This window comes from Hipposideros armiger, unplaced genomic scaffold (genome assembly GCF_001890085.2).
Source record: "Hipposideros armiger isolate ML-2016 unplaced genomic scaffold, ASM189008v1 scaffold_17, whole genome shotgun sequence".
NCBI lineage: Eukaryota > Metazoa > Chordata > Mammalia > Chiroptera > Hipposideridae > Hipposideros > Hipposideros armiger.
The window spans coordinates 4,368,709-4,387,867 of NW_017731367.1; the positions used below are offsets into that span (position 1 = coordinate 4,368,709).

The following is a 19,159-nucleotide window of genomic DNA, read 5'->3' on the forward strand; positions in this document are numbered from 1 at the left end:
CCCCAAAGCTCACTTCTCCAGGAGGGGCCATGCCACGGCTCGTGCCCACCTGGGACGGGTCTGCTGTTCTGGACGGGGGTCCGTCCTCCTGAAACATGATAACACACAGGCATTTTTAAAAGCTTTTGTCTGGACATGTGATGGTGTGGGGAGTTCATTAAGGCCAGTTACAGGGGCTTTCTTTGTCCGTGAAGGACCAAATCAGGGGTCGTGGCTTCAGTGTACCGGGGTTGATGAATCACTATACGAGATCCTAGAATGGGCTCTGGCGGGAGGTGGTAGGCCAGTCACCTCAGTGGGGAGGGGTAGACACCCCCTTTGCCCCCCGCCATGAGACGGGGAATTGTAATGGTGGCACTGAATCTTCTGTTTTGAGATCCAAATCCAAACCTCAAAATAGAACATTTAGTGCCACCATTACAATCCCCCCGTCTCATCACCCCCACCTGCTCTAAAGTGTGGCAGGACCTTGAGGGCGGGCCACCTTCACAGAAGGAAAGTGGCCTGATGTGGCAATTCGGGTTAAACATCAGCGCCAAGCTCAGGCCACGGTCAGGAAAGGTGTGTGAGACGCACTCGGTGTCCCCCGGCCTGAGGGACAGGTTCACAGGGCCTGGTTGTCCAGTTTGTTGGTGTGCTGATCTGACAAGACCCCCCCCTCGGGGCAAGGGAGACCCTCAGTCTCCATGAGGGTCACCCCAGGCTCCAGCGATGTTCCCTCTCCTGGTTCCCAGCCTTGCCAGGTCTCGGAAGTGGGGCGGGGAGTTCCTGTACCCTCCTAGCTCAGTGGCTGTGGGCCTGTGAATTAATCTGACCAGAGACGGATGAACAGGGGACAAGGCATATGCAGAGGGTCCCAAAAAATAGATGCACATTTTAAGAAAGGAAAACACTGTACTAATTGTAATACTTGATATATACCGATAACAAAAGACAAATACCAGTCACATTTGACTTCTGCAATTACAACAGGTGCTCAGAGTGGTTCCTGTCAGCGTCCAGACACTTCTGATTATGGAGAACTGCTTTAGCATAGATAACATCCCTTCAAATGCGTATACATTTTTTTGACACTCCCTGTATATTTAACTTTCTGTTTTATGTGCCTGGGAGCATCAGAGAAAGAAGCAAATACCAAAAGGGTGGTGAGACTTGACAGCTCATATAGCAGCAGCGTAGGGAAAGGCAGGGGACACAGGCCATTATGAGAGAACAGATGGTTTTTCGGAGAGCTAAATGGGCCCATTGGAGGATAGATGGGAGACGGGGTAGCTTGTGAGGACGTCTGTCTGGGTGTTGTGCCGACTTCTCATCTCTGGGGTAACTGCTGATCTTCCGTGGTTGACGAAGCTCCCAGGTAGGGAGTTTATGACGATTGAGTTCTATTGTAAGTTACGGAGGAGCTGTTTGCAGGCAGATAAGGGCTGTCCAGAGGAAGCCGCCTCCTGCATCTGATGATCTGCACGGCGCATTGGGGGCCTTGGGCTCTGGAGTCCTTATTAACCTTACTGAGCAAGTCCATCCGTGTTTTCACTTAGAAATTGGCCCGAGACGTTCCGTCTTCCATGTTTGAGGGAGTTTGTGCGCATACCAAAGGAGAGGCTAGTGACTCCAGCTCTGCTGGAAAATGGGGAGGCCACTGAGCAAGCAGACGCGTGGCGTTTGGGTCTGGTGCTGCCGCGCCCTGTGGTCACCATCTGACACTGTCACGCGCTTCTGGCTCACGGGTTAGTTGGCTGGCTTTGCCAAAAAGGCTGCCGTAACCACTGAGTAGTGGGTAGCAGGTATAGCCTGCGGCTGATGCCTCTGAACGTAAATGCTTGTTTCAGTGACTCACAGGCGATCTGCAAACTGCCGCTGCTCCCCTGTTTCCTGATGCATCCGTTGTGTGTTCTTCAGCTGCAGGAACGCGTGTGCACTTTTCATCTGGGTTTAGCTACAGCCTCAATTTCGTAAATTCAATCCAGGGCTGTCCACATAGTAAAGACCCGGAGAACATGGATCCTCTCTCACTCAAGTGTGTTTTGTTCCTGTGAATTATGCCATCTTAGGCCACCAGTGGAGCCCTTTCCCTGTTGTGATGCAGTTATCCATCTGTCTCTATTCACCTGCAGCCCAGACCTGACGCAGCGCGGCGCCTAGCTCCTAGTGAGTGCACAATTGATATTTCTTGAAAGAATGAATGCTTAATAGGGCATCAGATGATGATGGCAATCGAACCAAATTCAAAGAACTCAACTTCAACTAAGAGAAAAGAAAAATGATGCTTCAGAGTACGAAGGGACGCCGACATCCATCACTGGGGGGAGCGGGAAGAGAAGGGCTGGGGACCGTACGGGGGTGCTGGGAAGCGGGACGGGTCCTGCAGGAACGGGGCAAGTCCACATTGCACGTTTCCACACGGCCAGCTTTCTCAAAGAGCGTGCGCTGCTTCTGTGAAAACTTGCAGAATGCAAGTCAGTCCAGACCATTGCTTTCAGGCAGCGTTTCCTGGGCAGATGTGCAGGCTTCCTCTCGCCTCCAAAAAGGGCGAAATGACCTCTGTGCCTGTCAGTCTCCCCGTCGCCAGAACACCGAGTCTTCAAGCAGAGGAACCTTCCAGTGACCTGGGGACAAGATGAGTGCCTGCTGCATTGCCGGTACTAGCAGCAGAGCACGTGGTGACTAAACCTAGTGACACCAGTAAGCCAGAGGTTCCCTGATGGAGGGCAAACCGGAAGTCCCGATGAATCTTGCTCCTTAGAGATTTCACGCTCACCTCAAGTCCTTGTTTACCACTGGAGAACAAAGAGAACATTGCACAGAAGAAAAGGGAGGTGGTGTCACCAGAAAGGCCCTCTGAACATTACAGATTCCTGTGCAGTCAGCATGAATATGCCGCTTTTCAAACATGTAAATGGGGGATTGAATTGCAAGAATGTCGGCAATAAAGAGTGCGTTTGCGGAGGGCTAGGAGGGATAACCTGATTGGCGTCCATGCCTTCTGAATGGCTGCCGCGGCCTAATTGACATATAACGCCCTATAAATTTATTAGCGGGCCTCGCCTCTCATTGGTGGACCTTCTACTGTTAACCACCAAGAAATTACCAATTTTCAGGAGTTAGTCACTCAAGTCGCACTCTAAGTAGGTTAAAAAAAAAAGAAAAGAAAATCCACGCTGCCCGTGTTATAAATCAGGCTTGTGCCTCTACGGCAGCTCTCCAGCTGTAAATGAGCCACTCAGATGGGGACGTGTGGGGCGAGTGGAGTTGCTGGGAAGAGCCGGTGTTGACCAAAAAGCCCACCGCCTCTCCTCACCCCTGTTCCCCGCTCCCTCCAGCTCTGCGCAGAGACCATTGGTGCTGTTGTTTACCCATCTGCCAGCCCCTGGGCTCCAGCTGCTCGGGCCACCGATGGACCGGGTAAAAATTGCACTTATGTGGCCGTTCACGTCCAGGCTTTGAAGTTCTTAATGCTACATTCAACCCTCGGGCATATCGCGCAAAGAGGACACCTCCACCCTCTTATTTCAAGAGCATAATAGAAATATTCAGGAGCAGACATAATTATTTCAATTACTTCTCTCTGGTGTTTGAGACACACTCAAGAGTCACAAATTAGAAAATAATATTCACATGTTTCTTCTAATTGGTAACAGATTAAAGGCATTTTATCTTTTTAAATAATTTCCAAATGTGCCCCAAAGAGACTCGGGGGGCACCGGGAGGAAGGCCTGGGAAAGCAAATACCCTTCGCCAGGCCCACGAGAGGCCCCGGTTTTGGCCCAGACCTCGGGATGGTGATGTGTGGGCGGCCCTTCTGCAACGTGTTTTCAATTGTTCAGATTTTTGTTCCTTTCATCACTTTTTTTCTGTTGGAAGCTGGCAGAGATGAGGCTTCACATTTTCTTACTGACCAACTTGTAAACTTAAGCCTTACTTGTAAATATATTGGTGAACACATTTTTTGATCTCTACACACTGTCTCCTCAGCCACACAGTTTCCACAGATGCGCACGCGCACACACACTTGCGTGTCTGCTCATTTTACATCCCATCTACTCCCAGAAGCAAATTGAAAGCCATCGGTGCCTCTTTCTGCCCTGGGATTTTGGAGAGACAGAGCTGGTAGCTGTACTGGCTCCAGGTCCCCCAGTGCCCCATGCTTTCCTTCAAAGGCAGATGTCACATTCCTCTAAATTACAGGGGCCCTGGTCACAAATCCATTTTGATAACAGAGTTTGGTTTCATCAAATACAGTAAAGCCTTGGATTGCGAGTAACTTGGTTTGCGACTGTTCCACAAGACGAGCAAACATTTCTAATACATTTTAACGTGGTAAACGAGCGATGTCCTGCAATACGAGTACTTTGTTCCTGGAATGAATTAGGCTCACAAACCCAGGTATTACTGCATTGTTTCAAAAATCGGTTGTTTCTACTCTGGGAAGCATTTTGGCAGTTTCTTAGTAAACTAAGCGTGCACCTCCTGTATGACATGGCAGCTGCAATCCTGGGCACCTATCCCAGGGAAAGAAAAACTCAAGTTCACACAAAACCCTGTTTACCAGGGTTCACAGCAGCTTTATTTGTAATGGCCAAAAACAGGAACCAACCCAGATGTCCTCCAGTGGGGGGCTGGTTAAACAAGCTGCAGCCCATCCATAGCACAGAATACTAAGCAATTAAAAGGAGTGGACTGCTGACACACACAACAGCTCCAGCTTAGGTTCAGTGAAGAAGCCAGTCCCCAAAGATTACATGCTGTGTGACTCTATTGCAGAACATTCTTGAAATGACAAAATTACAGAGATGGACGACAAACAATGGTTGCCCAGGGTTGGGGATGGAGAGAATGGACAGGAGGGAGGTGGGTGTGGTTATTAAAGGGCGGGGGGTGGGGGGTGGACAGGGGACACTTGTAATGGGAGTGGGCTATATTCTGACTGTGCCGGTGGGGAAGGGAACCTGATATGAGAAGATTGCATGGGACACACACACAAGTCCAAGTGACTGCGAGTACACCTGGGGACATCAGACAGAGATGGCTGGGTTGCGTCAACATCAAGGTATCTTGATAGTCATATTGTGTCGTAGTTGTTGCTCAAGATGTTACCCTTGGGGGAACTAGGTAAGGGGCATGTGGGATCATCTGTATTATTTCCTTAAAGTACATGTGAATCTACAGTTATCTCAAAATTTAAGTAAAATATAAATAAAACAAAGTGAACAGTGACTTTAATAAACAGAATCTGGACTCCTTAGGGAAATGGCTCACTCCAGACCTGAGAACGGACAGGGCTGGCCTGGAACGTGCTGTCAGGCCGGGGAGCACAACACTGTCAGGGACTGAGGGTGATGGGGCAGGTGGACCGGGAGGCAGCACAGACGGGCTCTGCTGGCCAAACCTGGAACAACTCGAGCATCATGTTCCCCTTCCCCCGACTCCCCAGCACTGTTCCCATCCCCCAATTCCCCAATAAAAATCTTTAATAAAAAACATAAATATCTGATCTATTCATTGGTAAGAGATCACATGACACGTTTAATTTTTTTTTAAGTTGTGGGTCTACAGCGATACTCCCAAAAGGGGGGTGGGAGTGGGGGGCCCTTCTTTACAGAAAATGCCAACAAATAAACACTGAAGGGATGAGAAGTGCCAAATCTTTGTCTTGCATCTGAGAATGCAGTAAATGACTGAGCAGCGATGGCAACCCAACTACAGCACTTGAGGGAGGGTCTTAGAGGACCAGGAGAGTCAACGCCTCAAGGCACCAGCCCCCGATCACTCGTCAGTAAGAAAGCAGAAACGGTTCTGGACAGAGGACAGGGCTGGAGGCCACCGCTTCAACCATGTGCTCAGGCTCGGGAGCAGGACCACCCCACAGCCGGCTGTGATGTGGGGAAAGCACCTGGCACCTTGTAGTTTTCTCGTCAAAAATATGTGACCCGTATTGAATCAGACCAGACGGGATTGGGGGACATTCTACAATAGAAATAGCTTGGACTCCTCAAAGTATCGATGTAATGAAAGACCGCGAAGAGGGGGGCCTTAGGAAGGGTGTCAGATTAAAAGAAACAAAAGAGAGGGGATGACCAAATGCCACACGTCCTCACTGAGCGACTCCGGGCTGGAAGAAAAATCCAGCTCTAGAAGATATTTGGGGATCAGATGGGGAAAACTGAGTATGGCCGACATATTATTGATAATAAATTACATTAATTTTAAGTTCCTTGGGTATGGGCCATCGAGATGCGGTGCAAATCATACAGTGGTGTCTGTAAGGGAACAAGAGAGCACTCAAGTCTGGATTTTTTTTTAATTGTGGTAAAATGTACATAACATTTACCATTTTAATGAATTTTAAGTGTAGAGTTCAGTGGCATGAGGTACATTCACATTGTTGTGCTACCATCACCTCCCCAAACTAAAACTACCCATTAAACACTAGCTCCCATGCCCTTCCCCCAACCCCTCGCACCCCCATCCGACTTCCTGTCTCTATAAACATGACTCCTCTAGGGACCCCATGAAAGAGGAATCATGTTGTATTGGTCCTTTCGTGACTGGCTTGTTTCGCTTAGCACAATGTCCTGAGTTCCATGCATGTTGTAGCCGTGGCAGATGGCCTTCCTTTTTAAGGCTGAGTCATATTTCGTCGTATAGATGCTCCCATGGTGTTTATCCATTCACCTGTGGACGGACTTTTGGGCAGGGTCCACCTTCGGCTATTGTGAATAGTGCTGCTGCTGTGAACACGTGTGTCCACAAACCTGTTCAGTAACCCGGAGTGCAATTGCTGGACCACACGGTAATTCTCTGTTTCATTTTTTGAGGAACCTGCTTACCGTTTTCCCAGACTCTTGATTTTTGACACATTTAAATAGTGGGTGTCGCTGTCTAGATAGAGTCCTTTTTTTTCTAAAAGCCTGTCTTAAAGGCCCTCCCACATCCTAATGCCTGAGGGTGTGGCCTGGGCAGGGCCCCCTGCGGGGAGGGGCTGAGTGGGTGGGGCTTCCCAGGTAAGTCAGTTTTAAAGTATGTTTAGGGGATAGATCGGGTGTGGCTGGTTCTTACTTTTGTTGGGTTAAGGACATAAAATAAATCATTTGCTATCTCCATCATTTCCTGAAAGGGCCTGTTAGCATCCAGAAGACAGGAAGGACATCACATCAGAAAATGAACCATCCTACAAACTCATAAGTTGAGCTTTACAAAAACCTCACTTCATCATTCGTGTTTTGCCCTTTGTCAGCGGACTGGCAGCAGCTTTGCAACCAAATGATACTTGAAAGCAATTGGACTTTGCAGGACCAGCTAGAGAATTTGGGGGGCCCAGGGAAGAATCAGATGCCCTTGGGCGGCAGTTATCAGGAATTTCAAGATCGCGACGGTAGAGCGTGAAGCCAGGCGTGGGCCAGGGGCCATGCAGCCACAGAGGTCACGCGCGCGTGACTCCGGCCCTGGGCTGGTGAACCCCTCGGGCCTTCCCTGGGCCTCTCTGTTCCAGGATTCCCTCTCCAGGAAAAAGCTGACCAGACAGAATTTTAATGTTGCATTATCAAAGGCAGTGACTTTGGGCAAGTTAAAGTCTGTGTCATCTGTAGGAAATAAAACAGCTGACAAGTTTCTACCTCTGATCCCATTAGGTACATAGAGTTTGGTGGTTTTAATTCACGTTAGCTTGTTAAGTAATAACGCTTTCCTCACTCTATAAACAGTTCGTGTGTACCTCACGGTGAACCATTCTCAGGATCAGTTCCACCACTGCATGACCAAACTTAGAAAAAAACAGTACCCATGGATGTATAGATTTGGGTCTGGTGTTTTTAACGTTTAAGATTCACTGGGAAAGAAAACCAAGCTATTACTCTTGGGTTTTCTCTAAGAGGGGTATCGAGTCACTAGATTTTCAGATGTCATTGCGTTGGCATGGAATCCGCCCTGGCCCATGTGAAGGCTGGTTGGCGGCCATCCCCCCTGGAAAGAAAGTGAGGGTCAGTCAGGCAGCCCCTAATCCTGCTGGGGTCTGTCAGCATGTTTCTGTGTTTTTCTATTTGGAAAAAGTTAACACACAAATTCATTTTAAATGCATTTTTCATTCACATCCCTCTGGAATGCTTTCCCTCTGTTAAAATCTGTTTCATTGTTGTCATTATTGTTTTGTTTGTTTGGCCATTGAAGAACCGGATGATTCTTCCAACCCCCTTCCTTGCCCCACACTTTAAAGGGAAAACTACATTAAAAAGACTCTTTATTGTTCAGAATCAATAGCCTCATGTCTTTAAAAGAATAACGTCACTAAGGACAGTAGTTCTTAAAGCCACTTGGCAGTTTTTACTAAGAACCTGCTCGGACCTCTCCCTCCATCACTTTGCAAGTGTCACTGCCACTCTAACCTGCAGCCTTCTCTCTCTCTCTCTCTCTCTCTCTCTCTCTCTCTCTCTCTCTCTCCCCGTGTTTAATGACCACTTAGCCAACTTCCGGTCTTTGAGAAGCCATCAGGTAGGCCATGCTTGTCCCCCTGCCATCGTCCCATCTTGTCGCTCGGTTTTTCCTTTATGCAGAGCCTCAGCATTTCTGCCCCCTGATGTGTAAAGGGCACTGGTGCACATACAGCAAAGGCGTCTATCCATTTTACAGTATTCCGAGCGGAGGAAAAGGGCCATTTCTCTTCCTTTATCTGTTTATGATGCGATATGTTCCAAAGCCGATCCCATCAGCCACTGTTATGGTGAACTTAATTCGCTGTGATGGGGTCCTACCACCAGGGCTGCGGCGAGGGCCGCTGAGGTACATCCCGTTTCATGCCACATTACGCGGGATCTAGGCCCACCTCACATGACTGGCTCGGTTCCTTGTCACTTGGCACAGATTTATCGGGATTTATGCTCTAAAACAGTTGCTTGCGTTTTTTTTCTAACACTGAAGTGCAGAAACATCCAGTGTATGTGTGATACCATCGCTTAGCTGTGATTACCACGTAAAAACACACTCAATTCGCAAATTAATTCACAAACTTAATTTGTCAAACTAGCTTTGCACAGAATGATGAAGGTGTCTGTGCTACAATTCCCAAGAGATAAAATAGTGAGTGAGGGGGAAATGACGCGGGGCACAGAGACCATAAGAAAGGGTGTGAATTGGGATGGTGTGCCTACGGTGTTTTTTTCCTTTTAACGTCCTGTGTTTCATTGTGTTGTTTTATAATAGATGAGAAATGGGGGTGGGGGGGGTATTGAAAATAAAAATGTCTCAGCTGCTTCTGGAACAATCTGGATGTTTGGCCGTTTTCTCATAGCACAACATGTTTTCAAAAGCGATTTTCTTAAGAGGTAGACGTTCTTTAATTTGCTCTCAGGGCCCCGCTATCGGCCTCCTCCCCACCTTCCCTGCACCTGGCCTCCCTCCTGCCTGCCCCCAGCTCTGTCCATGGCTGCGAAAGACACCCCTACCCTGCCTCCCCTGACCCACACCCACCCTTTCTAACCTGGTACTGTCCTAAATGAGCAGTTAAAGGTCTGAGAGGGCTGAGCCTTGGGGCCATACTGGGATTCCGGGGCCCAGGGGATAAACATCAGAATCTTTCATTCTGGGATTTATTTCCCATGAATGGCGCCTGAGGAAGCAGTTCCGTCACTCGCAGCAAGTCGGTGGGTGAGACTCTTGGAAGCTGCGCACTGGGGCAGCGATTCCACTTTCGTTTGTCACGGTGCCGGTGGAGCAGGGTGGCATCTACAGGCCACGCAGGAGCAGGCCCGGAAGACCTGCCGGCGACGTCTGGCTTGAAGAATCGGACCAGGGGAGGGACCCACAGCTGCCTCCTTGCCCTGTCTGCGCATGGCAGTGAGAGTGTGCTGGGTCCCAAACAGATGGGTGCCTGCCCTGGACTGTCGTGCGCTCTATAGATTTATTTGTCCAAACGGAAAGTTCGGCTGAGACATGGCTTTGAGTGGACCCGGGGAGGGGAAGGCCTGGTGGACGTCTGGCCCCACAGCGCAGAGCTGCTGTCCCCACCCTTCCATTCCGTCGTTTACAACTACTTCCCAATAGATGCTCCTCTGGGGCCATTCAATCACCCAGCCTCTCCAGAGGGGAAACCAAGGCCCAGGAGAAGGTGGGTGCTTCGCCCAAGGCCCCAGGGCCAGCCATGGCCTCCCAGAGAGACCTGGGTGCCCTTCCCTGTGAGGCCCTGGCACCTCAGTGACGGCCACCACGGGGTGGGGTTCAAGCTGGCTTTGTTCATTCATTAGCCTTGTGTTTCCTCACTCCCAGGCCAGTGCGAGCCGGTGACTGGCCTGACACCTCCTTCACTGCCTGCGTGCTCTGAGGTTTGGACAGAAAGCCCCCACAGATGCCGCAAAACTTTAGAGGGATGAGGTTGCGTTTGCAGTGTTGCTTCTATCCTGGCATATTTTCCCGCTCAGCCTGGTCAGATTCTGAACAGCTCGATGTTTGGAGGTGCCCAGTGCTAACGATACAAAAGTCACAATGGCCCCCGGTCTCGACCTGAACCTCAGAATAAGGTAGGGGGCCAGGCTCTGCTTACTCACGGTGACCTGTGCTCTCAGCCGCTGCCTTCTGGGACAGCCCAGAGCCAGGTGCTGAGGCTGCGTGCACAGGGCGTGCACCTGGGCATGGACCCACCCACCCCCAGCACCTGCGGTCCAGCACTTGTAACTGTGGCTCTCAGAAATAATAAGCCTAATACGGTTGACTTTATTTAATTAACAGTGATCCTGTTCTGTTTCTCTAAGCTCATAAAACACCCTGCAGGTTGGCAAAAACACTCATACTATTGATCAGAAGTCAGGCAGGATATTTATTCTGTCTTTGCCCCATGAGCATAAATCCTTGTCCACTGCCTCCTCTCCGTGTGGGGATTTACAGTGGCCAGTTTCTTAAAAGCTTTCGGTCATTAAGGAATAGATAAATATCCATCGGACTTTGTTGGACGGAGGACAGCCATCCTCCGCCCGAGGCCTGTCCCCGAGGCCGGCCCCCTTAGCAACGCGGCCTGGGGAGAAGGCATGCGTGCCAGGGGCGGCCAGCTGGGCCAGGTCTCCCCCTGCAGACAGGAAGCCCCTCTGTTTTCCTAACACATTGTTCCAGCCCCCTCTTCCATGCCTCCCCTCCCAGTTCCTGTTTTGCTGGAGGCAGAAAGACACTTTGGAATTCCTTGCTGCTAGCTGGCCCTTTCTTCGCTCTTCCTCTGCTGTCTTCTCCGTTAACGGTGTCACCGTCACCGGTAAAGCTGCACAGGACCCCTCCAGTTTCTGTTTTTTACCCTGAGGATAGGCCCCCACTCCAATATACTTTGCTGCAATGTCCTTTAAAATCAGTGTTGAAAAAATCCTCTCCCACCCTGTGAGGAGGGGAGAAAAAAGATGTTCCCTAAAGGAGCAGTGTGACAAGTGACAGGCACACACACAAAAAAAAGTTCTAGGCCTTTTTTAACATTTGTGGGGAGGGCCTCATAAAAATGAACGCATTCGACTTGACACAGAGGAGTTTTCGGGAAAGGCTACTGCTCCGTATTTTATAGAAGAGTCCAGTGAAAGCCTCACTTGTGGAGATCGGGAGGGAGGCTGAGGCCAAAACCACCCCGAAATACCGTCAGTCCTGCCTTAGCAATGGGCGGGCCCCCGTGAGGACCTGGTGGGGCGCCGGGGCGCCGCTCCAGCGTCTGTGTTTCTAATGACTCCTCGCCTAGAACACCGCAGAACAGTGTCAAAAGCCAGTCAGAAGCTTTGTGGTTATTTGTTAAAACCTTTCTGTGTGGGAGCCCAAGCCATTAACCTCATTACCCCTGGCAGCGTGCTGAGCCCTCCCTGTCAGACCCAGAGTGCAGGCCACGGCGCCTGTGGCAGCAGCAGAGAAGGGGCACTGAGTCAAGTGTAGGGACGTGGCCCAGGCCTAGACGTGACCCTCAGCACCTCGGATTTTCCGAGGGGTCTTTTGAGTAGGCCCCCCCTCACCAGGCGTCATCAGAACTAAGCCGGGTAACTGTACAAAAGGCTCGGCCTGATGACTGACACATCGTAAGTGCTTAACCATGAGCTGTGAAGCTCGGGGTAGTTCCGAGTCTGTGTGCCAGAGTCCAGCTATTTCCTCTGTGACCCTCTTCTTGTATGTAAACACATGTCCGTGGATTGATTGCCAAACACCCACCACTTGGCTCGTGCAGCACCGGAAAGAAAGATGGAGGAACGATGAGAAAGGCGTCGAGTGCTGAGGGCACAATCCCAATACATCCCCATCTGGAAGGGCACCTGGCTGCAGCCTCTCCACCCACTGGGGTCAGAGGAGCTGGTTCTCGTACGGGGCAGCTCGAAGTGCTGGGGACACCAACCCTTCCCCTGTCACCCGTTCCGTTTCTTGCGGACAGATAAACCCTCACAGTCGGTTACCTTCGTCACCGTGATCATCAGCAGTGTTGTCGTGTGACTTGGCTTGTCCTGGTGGCCTTCTTGGCTTCCATTGGCTCCATCGCAGACCGCCTCTGACACGTCAGTGACCCTCACACGTCCCCTAGAGCCCACACAGGCTGACAGGCCCCATTCCTGGGTCCTTGCCACAGAAATGGGGACAAAGCTCTACTTACCCGCAACCCTCACCTCACACTTCCTTCTGCCAAAGTAAGTGCTCGTTTCTACCCACCCGCTCCTGGTCTCGCCTTCTCTAACCTTGATGCTGTCTGTCATCTGCTGAGCCAGCCGCCTTGCTGTCCGTATGTCACCTGGTTTATCTTAATAGTCCCTGGGAGTTGTTGGCACCTCCTGCGAGGATAGCTGCGGCCCAGCCAAGCCCCCGGGCACAGCAAGTCCCCAGCCCGTGTCGAAGGCCAGCACCAGCCTGGAGCCTCACTCCGACCCCAGCGGCCGCGTCCCCGTCCCCAGCCCTGTCCTTCCTGGCTGGTGCAGGATCCCCTGGGCTTCACAGTCCAGCTGCCCCGGTTCAAAACAGGAAAAGCCAGGCCTGTCAAGTCTAGGCTCCCACCCTTGCCCCCTCTCCTGAAACTTGGAACAAAATCGACCCATCCTGGTGCCTTTCCTTTTTGTCACGATGTCTCAAAATATGGCCACACACATGCCTTTTGCCCAGCATTTGATATGTAAAAACATGCAGTGTGCTCCAGGGTCCCTGGAAGAGCCCAGGGTCACCAGACATTGTCAGTTACTGTCACCGTCAGCATCATCACAGGAAGTGCTCTCATGGCGTGGAGACCACCTCACCGGCTGGACCGCGCAGTATCTCCTGGGGCTGACGGTGAACCCCGTGGGGCAGGCACTAAAACTGCAGGTTGCAGGTGGGACGTCTCCCTGGGATCATCTTTGGAGGACACAGAGCTTTGGCCATGTCAACACCCCTCAAGGTCAAGTGTGGCAAAGCCTGGTCTGTCGGGCCGCAGGGCCAGAGTGCCGTCCGAGCCCAGCAGACTCCCAAAGCCTCCGCGGACACACAGCTCCCGCGACTCTGGCCGCCTTTGTCCTCTGATCTGGGGTGGGGGCGGCAGATGAGGGCCATCTACAAAAGGGGTGTCATTTTGGGCAGGAAGAGAAGAAAATGTTTACTACTGTCTTCAACTGCACCCTCTTTTGGGGGATCAGGGCAGTGTCTTCTGATTAGTTGCCCGTTCTCTCATTTTCTCTCACTCCCGTTCGGCTGATTTATTTAAAGGTGTGTCAGCAAGGGGCTCAAATGAGGGGCCGGGCCTCCTCCTTTCTGCTGACGGCCGGCCGGGCCAATAATTCATTTTTTAGCTCATTAGCTAACATAGGCTGTGAGCAGCGGCCCTCCAGGGGATTACAATGAGGTGAGGTGATCTACTGCCAGCTACACTGCTCTTGAACTGGCCTTCCTTGGGGAAAATGAAAGCTCAGCCAATGCAAGGCGGGACCCAGAAGTGAGATTGGGACCTCAGAGTAACGATGAGAGGTTTGTGCTGTGGCATCCTGGTGTCCTGGGGCAGATGGTTTTAGACAGAATATGTGGGTTTTGGCAGGAAAAGGGATCGTTGTCAGAGTGTGCACCTTTCACGTGTTAACTGTTGGCTCAGAAACCAAATGAGAAGGACAGAGAACTGGGGGCTTAAATAACAGACACTTCCTCACAGTCCTGGAGGACAGAAGGGGCAAGGTCAAGGTGTCGGCAGGGCTGGTTTCTGGGGAGGCCTCTTCCTGGCTTGCAGATGGCACCTACTCGCCATGTCCTCACATAGTCTTTCCTCTGTGTGGATAGAGAGAGAGAAAGAGAGAAAGAGAGGTCTCTGGTGCCTCTTCCTCCCATAAAGCTCCCTTAAGACTTGATTCAACCTTGATTTCCGCCTACACGATCTACCTCCCAACACAGCCACATTGGAGCTTAGGGCGTCGACATAAGAGTTTGCGGGGACACAATTCAGTCCAAATATCCAGGTAGGCTTTAGACATCTCAAGGCTGTAGACAGGGGCTGGCCAGACTTGGCCCCAGAGACCCTGGAAGTCGTGGGGTTACTTAAACCAACTGAGTCCCCTTTGCCCCAGTGTCTCAGGCCCCCCTGCACCCTGGAGGCTGAGAGTGGCGCACAAGACACTGACGGGTTTGTCAAGGTCCCTGGCCGAGCACGGTGACCATATGAAGCGCACGGCCACAGACAGCCGGGATGGAGCAGCCTAAAGCAGCCAGCAGTGTTTTGCCCCACCCCCACTCCCCGTGCCACCAGCACCTTCTTGTCACACACACCACCCCCTGTGTTCTTGATAGCAGTGTGACTCATTGGAGATATTACTCTCTTCAATCATAAAACAGCAGCAGCACATTATCCAAACACGTGACCTTACATCCGCACACCAGCTTGCCTTCTGCAGACATCACTGTGCCCATTTTGCAGAGGAGGAAAGGAGGGTCCAAGGCATCACTGAAGGTGCAGAAGTCTGCACCACCGAGAACGAAGCAGACACACAAACCCCAATGTCCCTGATGCTGAGAACCACAGCCGCTGCAGAGAGCTCGTGGGACTCAGCTTTCTCCTAGTCTGTCAGGCTGGACAACAAGCACAGTAAGTGGCCCTGCGTGGATGGGGGTTGCTGAATTAGCACCCCACACACCCGTGTTCATGTCCAGGTCTGCTGGCTGGGTTTCAGCTGCTACAAGAAGCACACCTGACACAGACACAGACACCTGCCACCGTTAGCTTTCTGGCCACCTCCTGGGCTCAGAGGAAACGCCAAAACACCGCAGTCCTGCAGGACCCAGAGTGCAGGCTTGAAAGTTTGTTTTTAAACAGCACGAGCAATGTTGGTGAAGAGCTAAGGTTCCGTCAAGTAATGGAAGGCAGGCATGGAACAGATCTGGGGGTGTTCTAGTGGGAGCGAGGGGCCATGTGGACCCCACCGAGAGGCCAACTGGAGGCCCTGTACCCGTTTTGTCTCCTTGCAGCATTGTTCACACGAGCTTAGTATCAGGTCTGTCTTGTGTCCCTGAGTTGTCGGAGTTGCTAAAGCCCTTGTCAGTAGCAGTCACCCTGCCCCCAGTGCTGCAGGTCACAGGCGGATCAGCCAGGAAGCTGCCGGATGCTCCCCGAGACCCTGTCCCTGAGCTCACACATGTGATGTAGTCTGTCTCCCAAAGAATGCTCCCCAAAGAGCAGGCCTTTTCAGCCCCACCAAACCTGGGCCCACCTCTAAAAACTGGTTTTTAAGAGCAAAGAACCGTTTAAACGGGGTAATCACGCAAACGCATGGTGAGTTAGGGAATTCAGGGGAGCTTGCTTGTGGGGTGACCAGCTCCGAGGACACAGCCACCCTGCACGTCCCCGTGAGAACATCTGACCACAGGACTGGATTCATTCTTTGGGGTATTTGAACATTAAAAAGAAAATTGAATCGTTGCGGCTAGGTCTCTGGTGCAGCCCTCCGGTTCATCCCTGGGTGATTTGGCCATGAGGATTAAAATCAACCGGAGCAGAATGAAACCGTTCTGATTTTAATGCCGACCAAAAAATTAGAGTTAGCAAATCGGAACTTGAAGCCCTGGACGTGCCCTTCACACTGTCCGTTTCCACTTAATTCACGTTTTGCTCTTTCTCTTTGGTGATTTATGAAATGCGCCAACATCTGTTTCATACATTTTAAATAAGGTTTTGAAAGAACAAGAACACATGGTTTGTTTGGGGGTTTTCTGTCTTTCGTCCTACCTGGTGTTGCTGAGACATCGCAGGGGCCCTGCCACTGCTCTTTTGGCCCGAGTGGGGACAGTGTCGCCTGCCTGTGTCCGGCGTTGCTGCGGTCGCGCAGCCACGTCTGCAGGTGCTGGGGTGGCCTCTGCCGCAGCCAAGTGTTCAGCCTGGAAATCTCCGCATGAAAAGGTCGGGGGTCACTCTGGGGTCACTCGCATGTACCAGGAAGTGAAGCAAAACTAATCCCGATTTACTCCTGGAAGAATTTGTTTGCCTAAGTATTTAAAAACAGATTAGGGCTCACCTGACACTAGGTCACTAGGCGCAGTGTCAACACATGGGTAAAAGGTGTAAACAAGGCCGTTTTTCTGTTCTTCGGAAGAAAAAATGTCACGGATAATGAGTTTTCTTTCTCGAGTATCAGGGCGGCCCTAAGTGATTTCTCTGTGTCCTTGGTAGCTATGTACCCTGATTATTCTCCTGGAGAAAATGCTGGATTTTCAGAGAGCGCGATTGTGAATCAGTGTGTTATTTAAGTCTCTGTGGGTAATTACAGTCACTCCTTATCTGTAGGGCTTTTCTTTCTTCCCTCATCACCCTCATCAGAAAGCATCTGTCCGGCGATCCGACACCCCCCCCCCCATCCTCCTGCCCCTCCCATGTCAGCTACGAGCTTCAGTCTCTTACACTCTCTTGCGCTCTCCTTTCTCCTAGCAATGCTGCCAATTCTGAGCATTGCTGAGTTGTTTTCAACGTCCCTTACCCCCTTTTTTGAGAAACCAAAACCCAAATCCACCATTAGTAGCCACAGAGTGTAGGAGTCCGTGGCCCCGGGTCTGGTCCTTCCGGTCAGTGTAAACACACCTTGCTGTTAGTTTCCTTCGCTTTCTTTAGCTCTCTCTTCTTTTCATCCTGCCGCCGCCTTTTCCCCAGTCCTCCTTCCAGATGTCAGAGACAGTGTCCTCTCCCCTCTGGAGCCCCAGGGGTTGTGGGGGTCGCCTGTCATCACACCCACCCAGCTCATCATGCTCAGCGGGCTGTGCTGTTGGGGGAGGGGCACCAGATGTCATCATCTCGCTCTACAACCCCAAGGCCCCCCCTCCCACCCTCAGCTTCACCCTCTCCTCTGCACCCCTAGCTCAGCTCTGTTCTCAGGGCCACCTGCCTTGTCCCCTAGCCTGGGCCCTGCACACTTTCCCTCAGAAAACCCAGCCATTTTTGTCATTTGAGGAATTCGTGACATTCCACGTAAGCCTTCCCCAGGTATCCGGAGAGATCACACAGGTGCACAGGGTAACTAAGTGTATAGCTTCTGTCTCTTTTCTAAACCTCCCCGTCCGAGTCTCTGCCCTTTCATATGTGGGTCTATAGCAATATTTTCTTCAACGGTAAGTGTTGAGAGACCCGGGGAGTTCGCACACCCCATCCCCGGTGGATGGGCCGAAAGCTAAGAGCAGGCTACACCCAGGTGGGATGGCCCACCACTGTCCTGCCCGACTCCAGGCGAGCGGCTTCAGTCCCTACTAACAGTTGCAGGATGGACCTCGGGGCCCATGGCGTGCGTCCTGCATGGTGCCAGATGGGTCCCGGCAGCAGCGGGTCTTCCTGGACGCAGCTCGGCACTGAAAGCCAAAGACACCCAGCGAGAGGTCAAGGCCGTGGGCTTCCCAAGTGGCTCTCACACCTCAGGGCGTCAGAATCCCCTGCAGGATTTGTTAAAACACCCCAGTGGCTCTGATTCAGGGGCCTGAGAACCTGCATTTCTAACAGGTTGCCAGGTGCTGTTGCTGCTGCTGGTGGGGACCCCGCTTTGCGAACCACAGGTGAACCTGTCCCCAGCGGCTTCCCTGCCCTGGTGAAGACACTTGCCCCCCGTTAGTCCACTTGCTCCTCGATGCCCCCAGCCACACGAGTGGTGGAGCACAGGGGCTGCAGCCTCGGCTGTCCTGCCTGACCGTGACCGCGCCTGTCTGATGGCTCTTGCAGGGAAGAGAAGGAACGCTGGATCCGGGCCAAGTACGAGCAGAAGCTCTTCCTGGCCCCGCTGCCGTGCACCGAGCTGTCCCTGGGCCAGCATCTGCTGCGGGCCACCGCCGACGAGGACCTGCGGGCGGTCATCCTGCTGCTGGCGCACGGCTCCCGGGACGAGGTGAACGAGACATGCGGGGAGGTGGACGGCCGCACGGCGCTGCACCTGGCCTGCCGGAAGGGGAACGTGGTCCTGGCACAGCTCCTCATCTGGGTAGGTCGCCCGCGGGCCCGGCAGGGAACCGGGTCACTGAGGGGGCTGTGGGGACCAGCCTGAAGGCGGGAAGCACTAGGAGTGGGGAGTTTGGGGTTTCGGGCTCACCTGTGGGAGGGCCCTGCGTGAAGGACCGATGAAACGGAGGAGGGAGGTCTGTGGGACGTGCCCTCCTCGTATGGGGACGGGTCCTCATACGGCGTTGGCTCGAGTTTCTGCAAAGCTCATCTTTCTGGTCGCCCCTTTGGGTCAAACACGTTGGTGGTGTTCTCTTGTTTGTCCTACAAAAAAAATAAAAACCTCCCACCATCTTTTTTTTGTGGGGTAGTAGGATGATAAAGGAATTAAACACTCAATGGTTTATGCAGTTTTCCAAACCTTGGGGTTTTTCATTCACATAACACTAAAGTACTAGATCCTAAACTTTGAGATTCGATGTGCCAGGAGTGTCACAGGGCTTCGTCTGCCTGTTCTGATGAATATCTACTGGGGAAAGTTATGTTTTTCATTCCTATGGGAGCATGTTTCATGAAGCTTGAATGGGAGCAAAAAAGGCAACCGTGACCGTGAGAAGAGGCGCCGTCCGAGCCGGTGGGAGCGGCTTCTGAGAAGCACCGCCCCCCGTATGGTGGCTTCAGGCACACCTTTGGGGTCTTCTGCCACAGCGGGTTCCTGTTTGAAGGGGAGCAGAAAGCTGCCCGCCAAGAGGGTGCCTGAGTGCAGGGGAGGGTGCTCCCCAGTCCTGGGACACTGCCCAGAAGTGGGTTACCCTACTGGTG

At 52.0% G+C, this 19,159-nt stretch overlaps 1 protein-coding gene across 1 annotated transcript in view; it reads left to right on the forward strand.

Moving 5' to 3' along the window:
• AGAP1 (ArfGAP with GTPase domain, ankyrin repeat and PH domain 1) overlaps positions 1–19,159 on the forward strand; it is a 625,487-nt gene that overhangs the window by 596,626 nt on the left and 9,702 nt on the right. Inside the window, exon 15 of the mRNA XM_019628311.1 lies at positions 18,125–18,380. Coding sequence (XP_019483856.1) covers positions 18,125–18,380 — 256 coding nt within the window. The remainder of the gene's footprint in view (positions 1–18,124; positions 18,381–19,159) is intronic.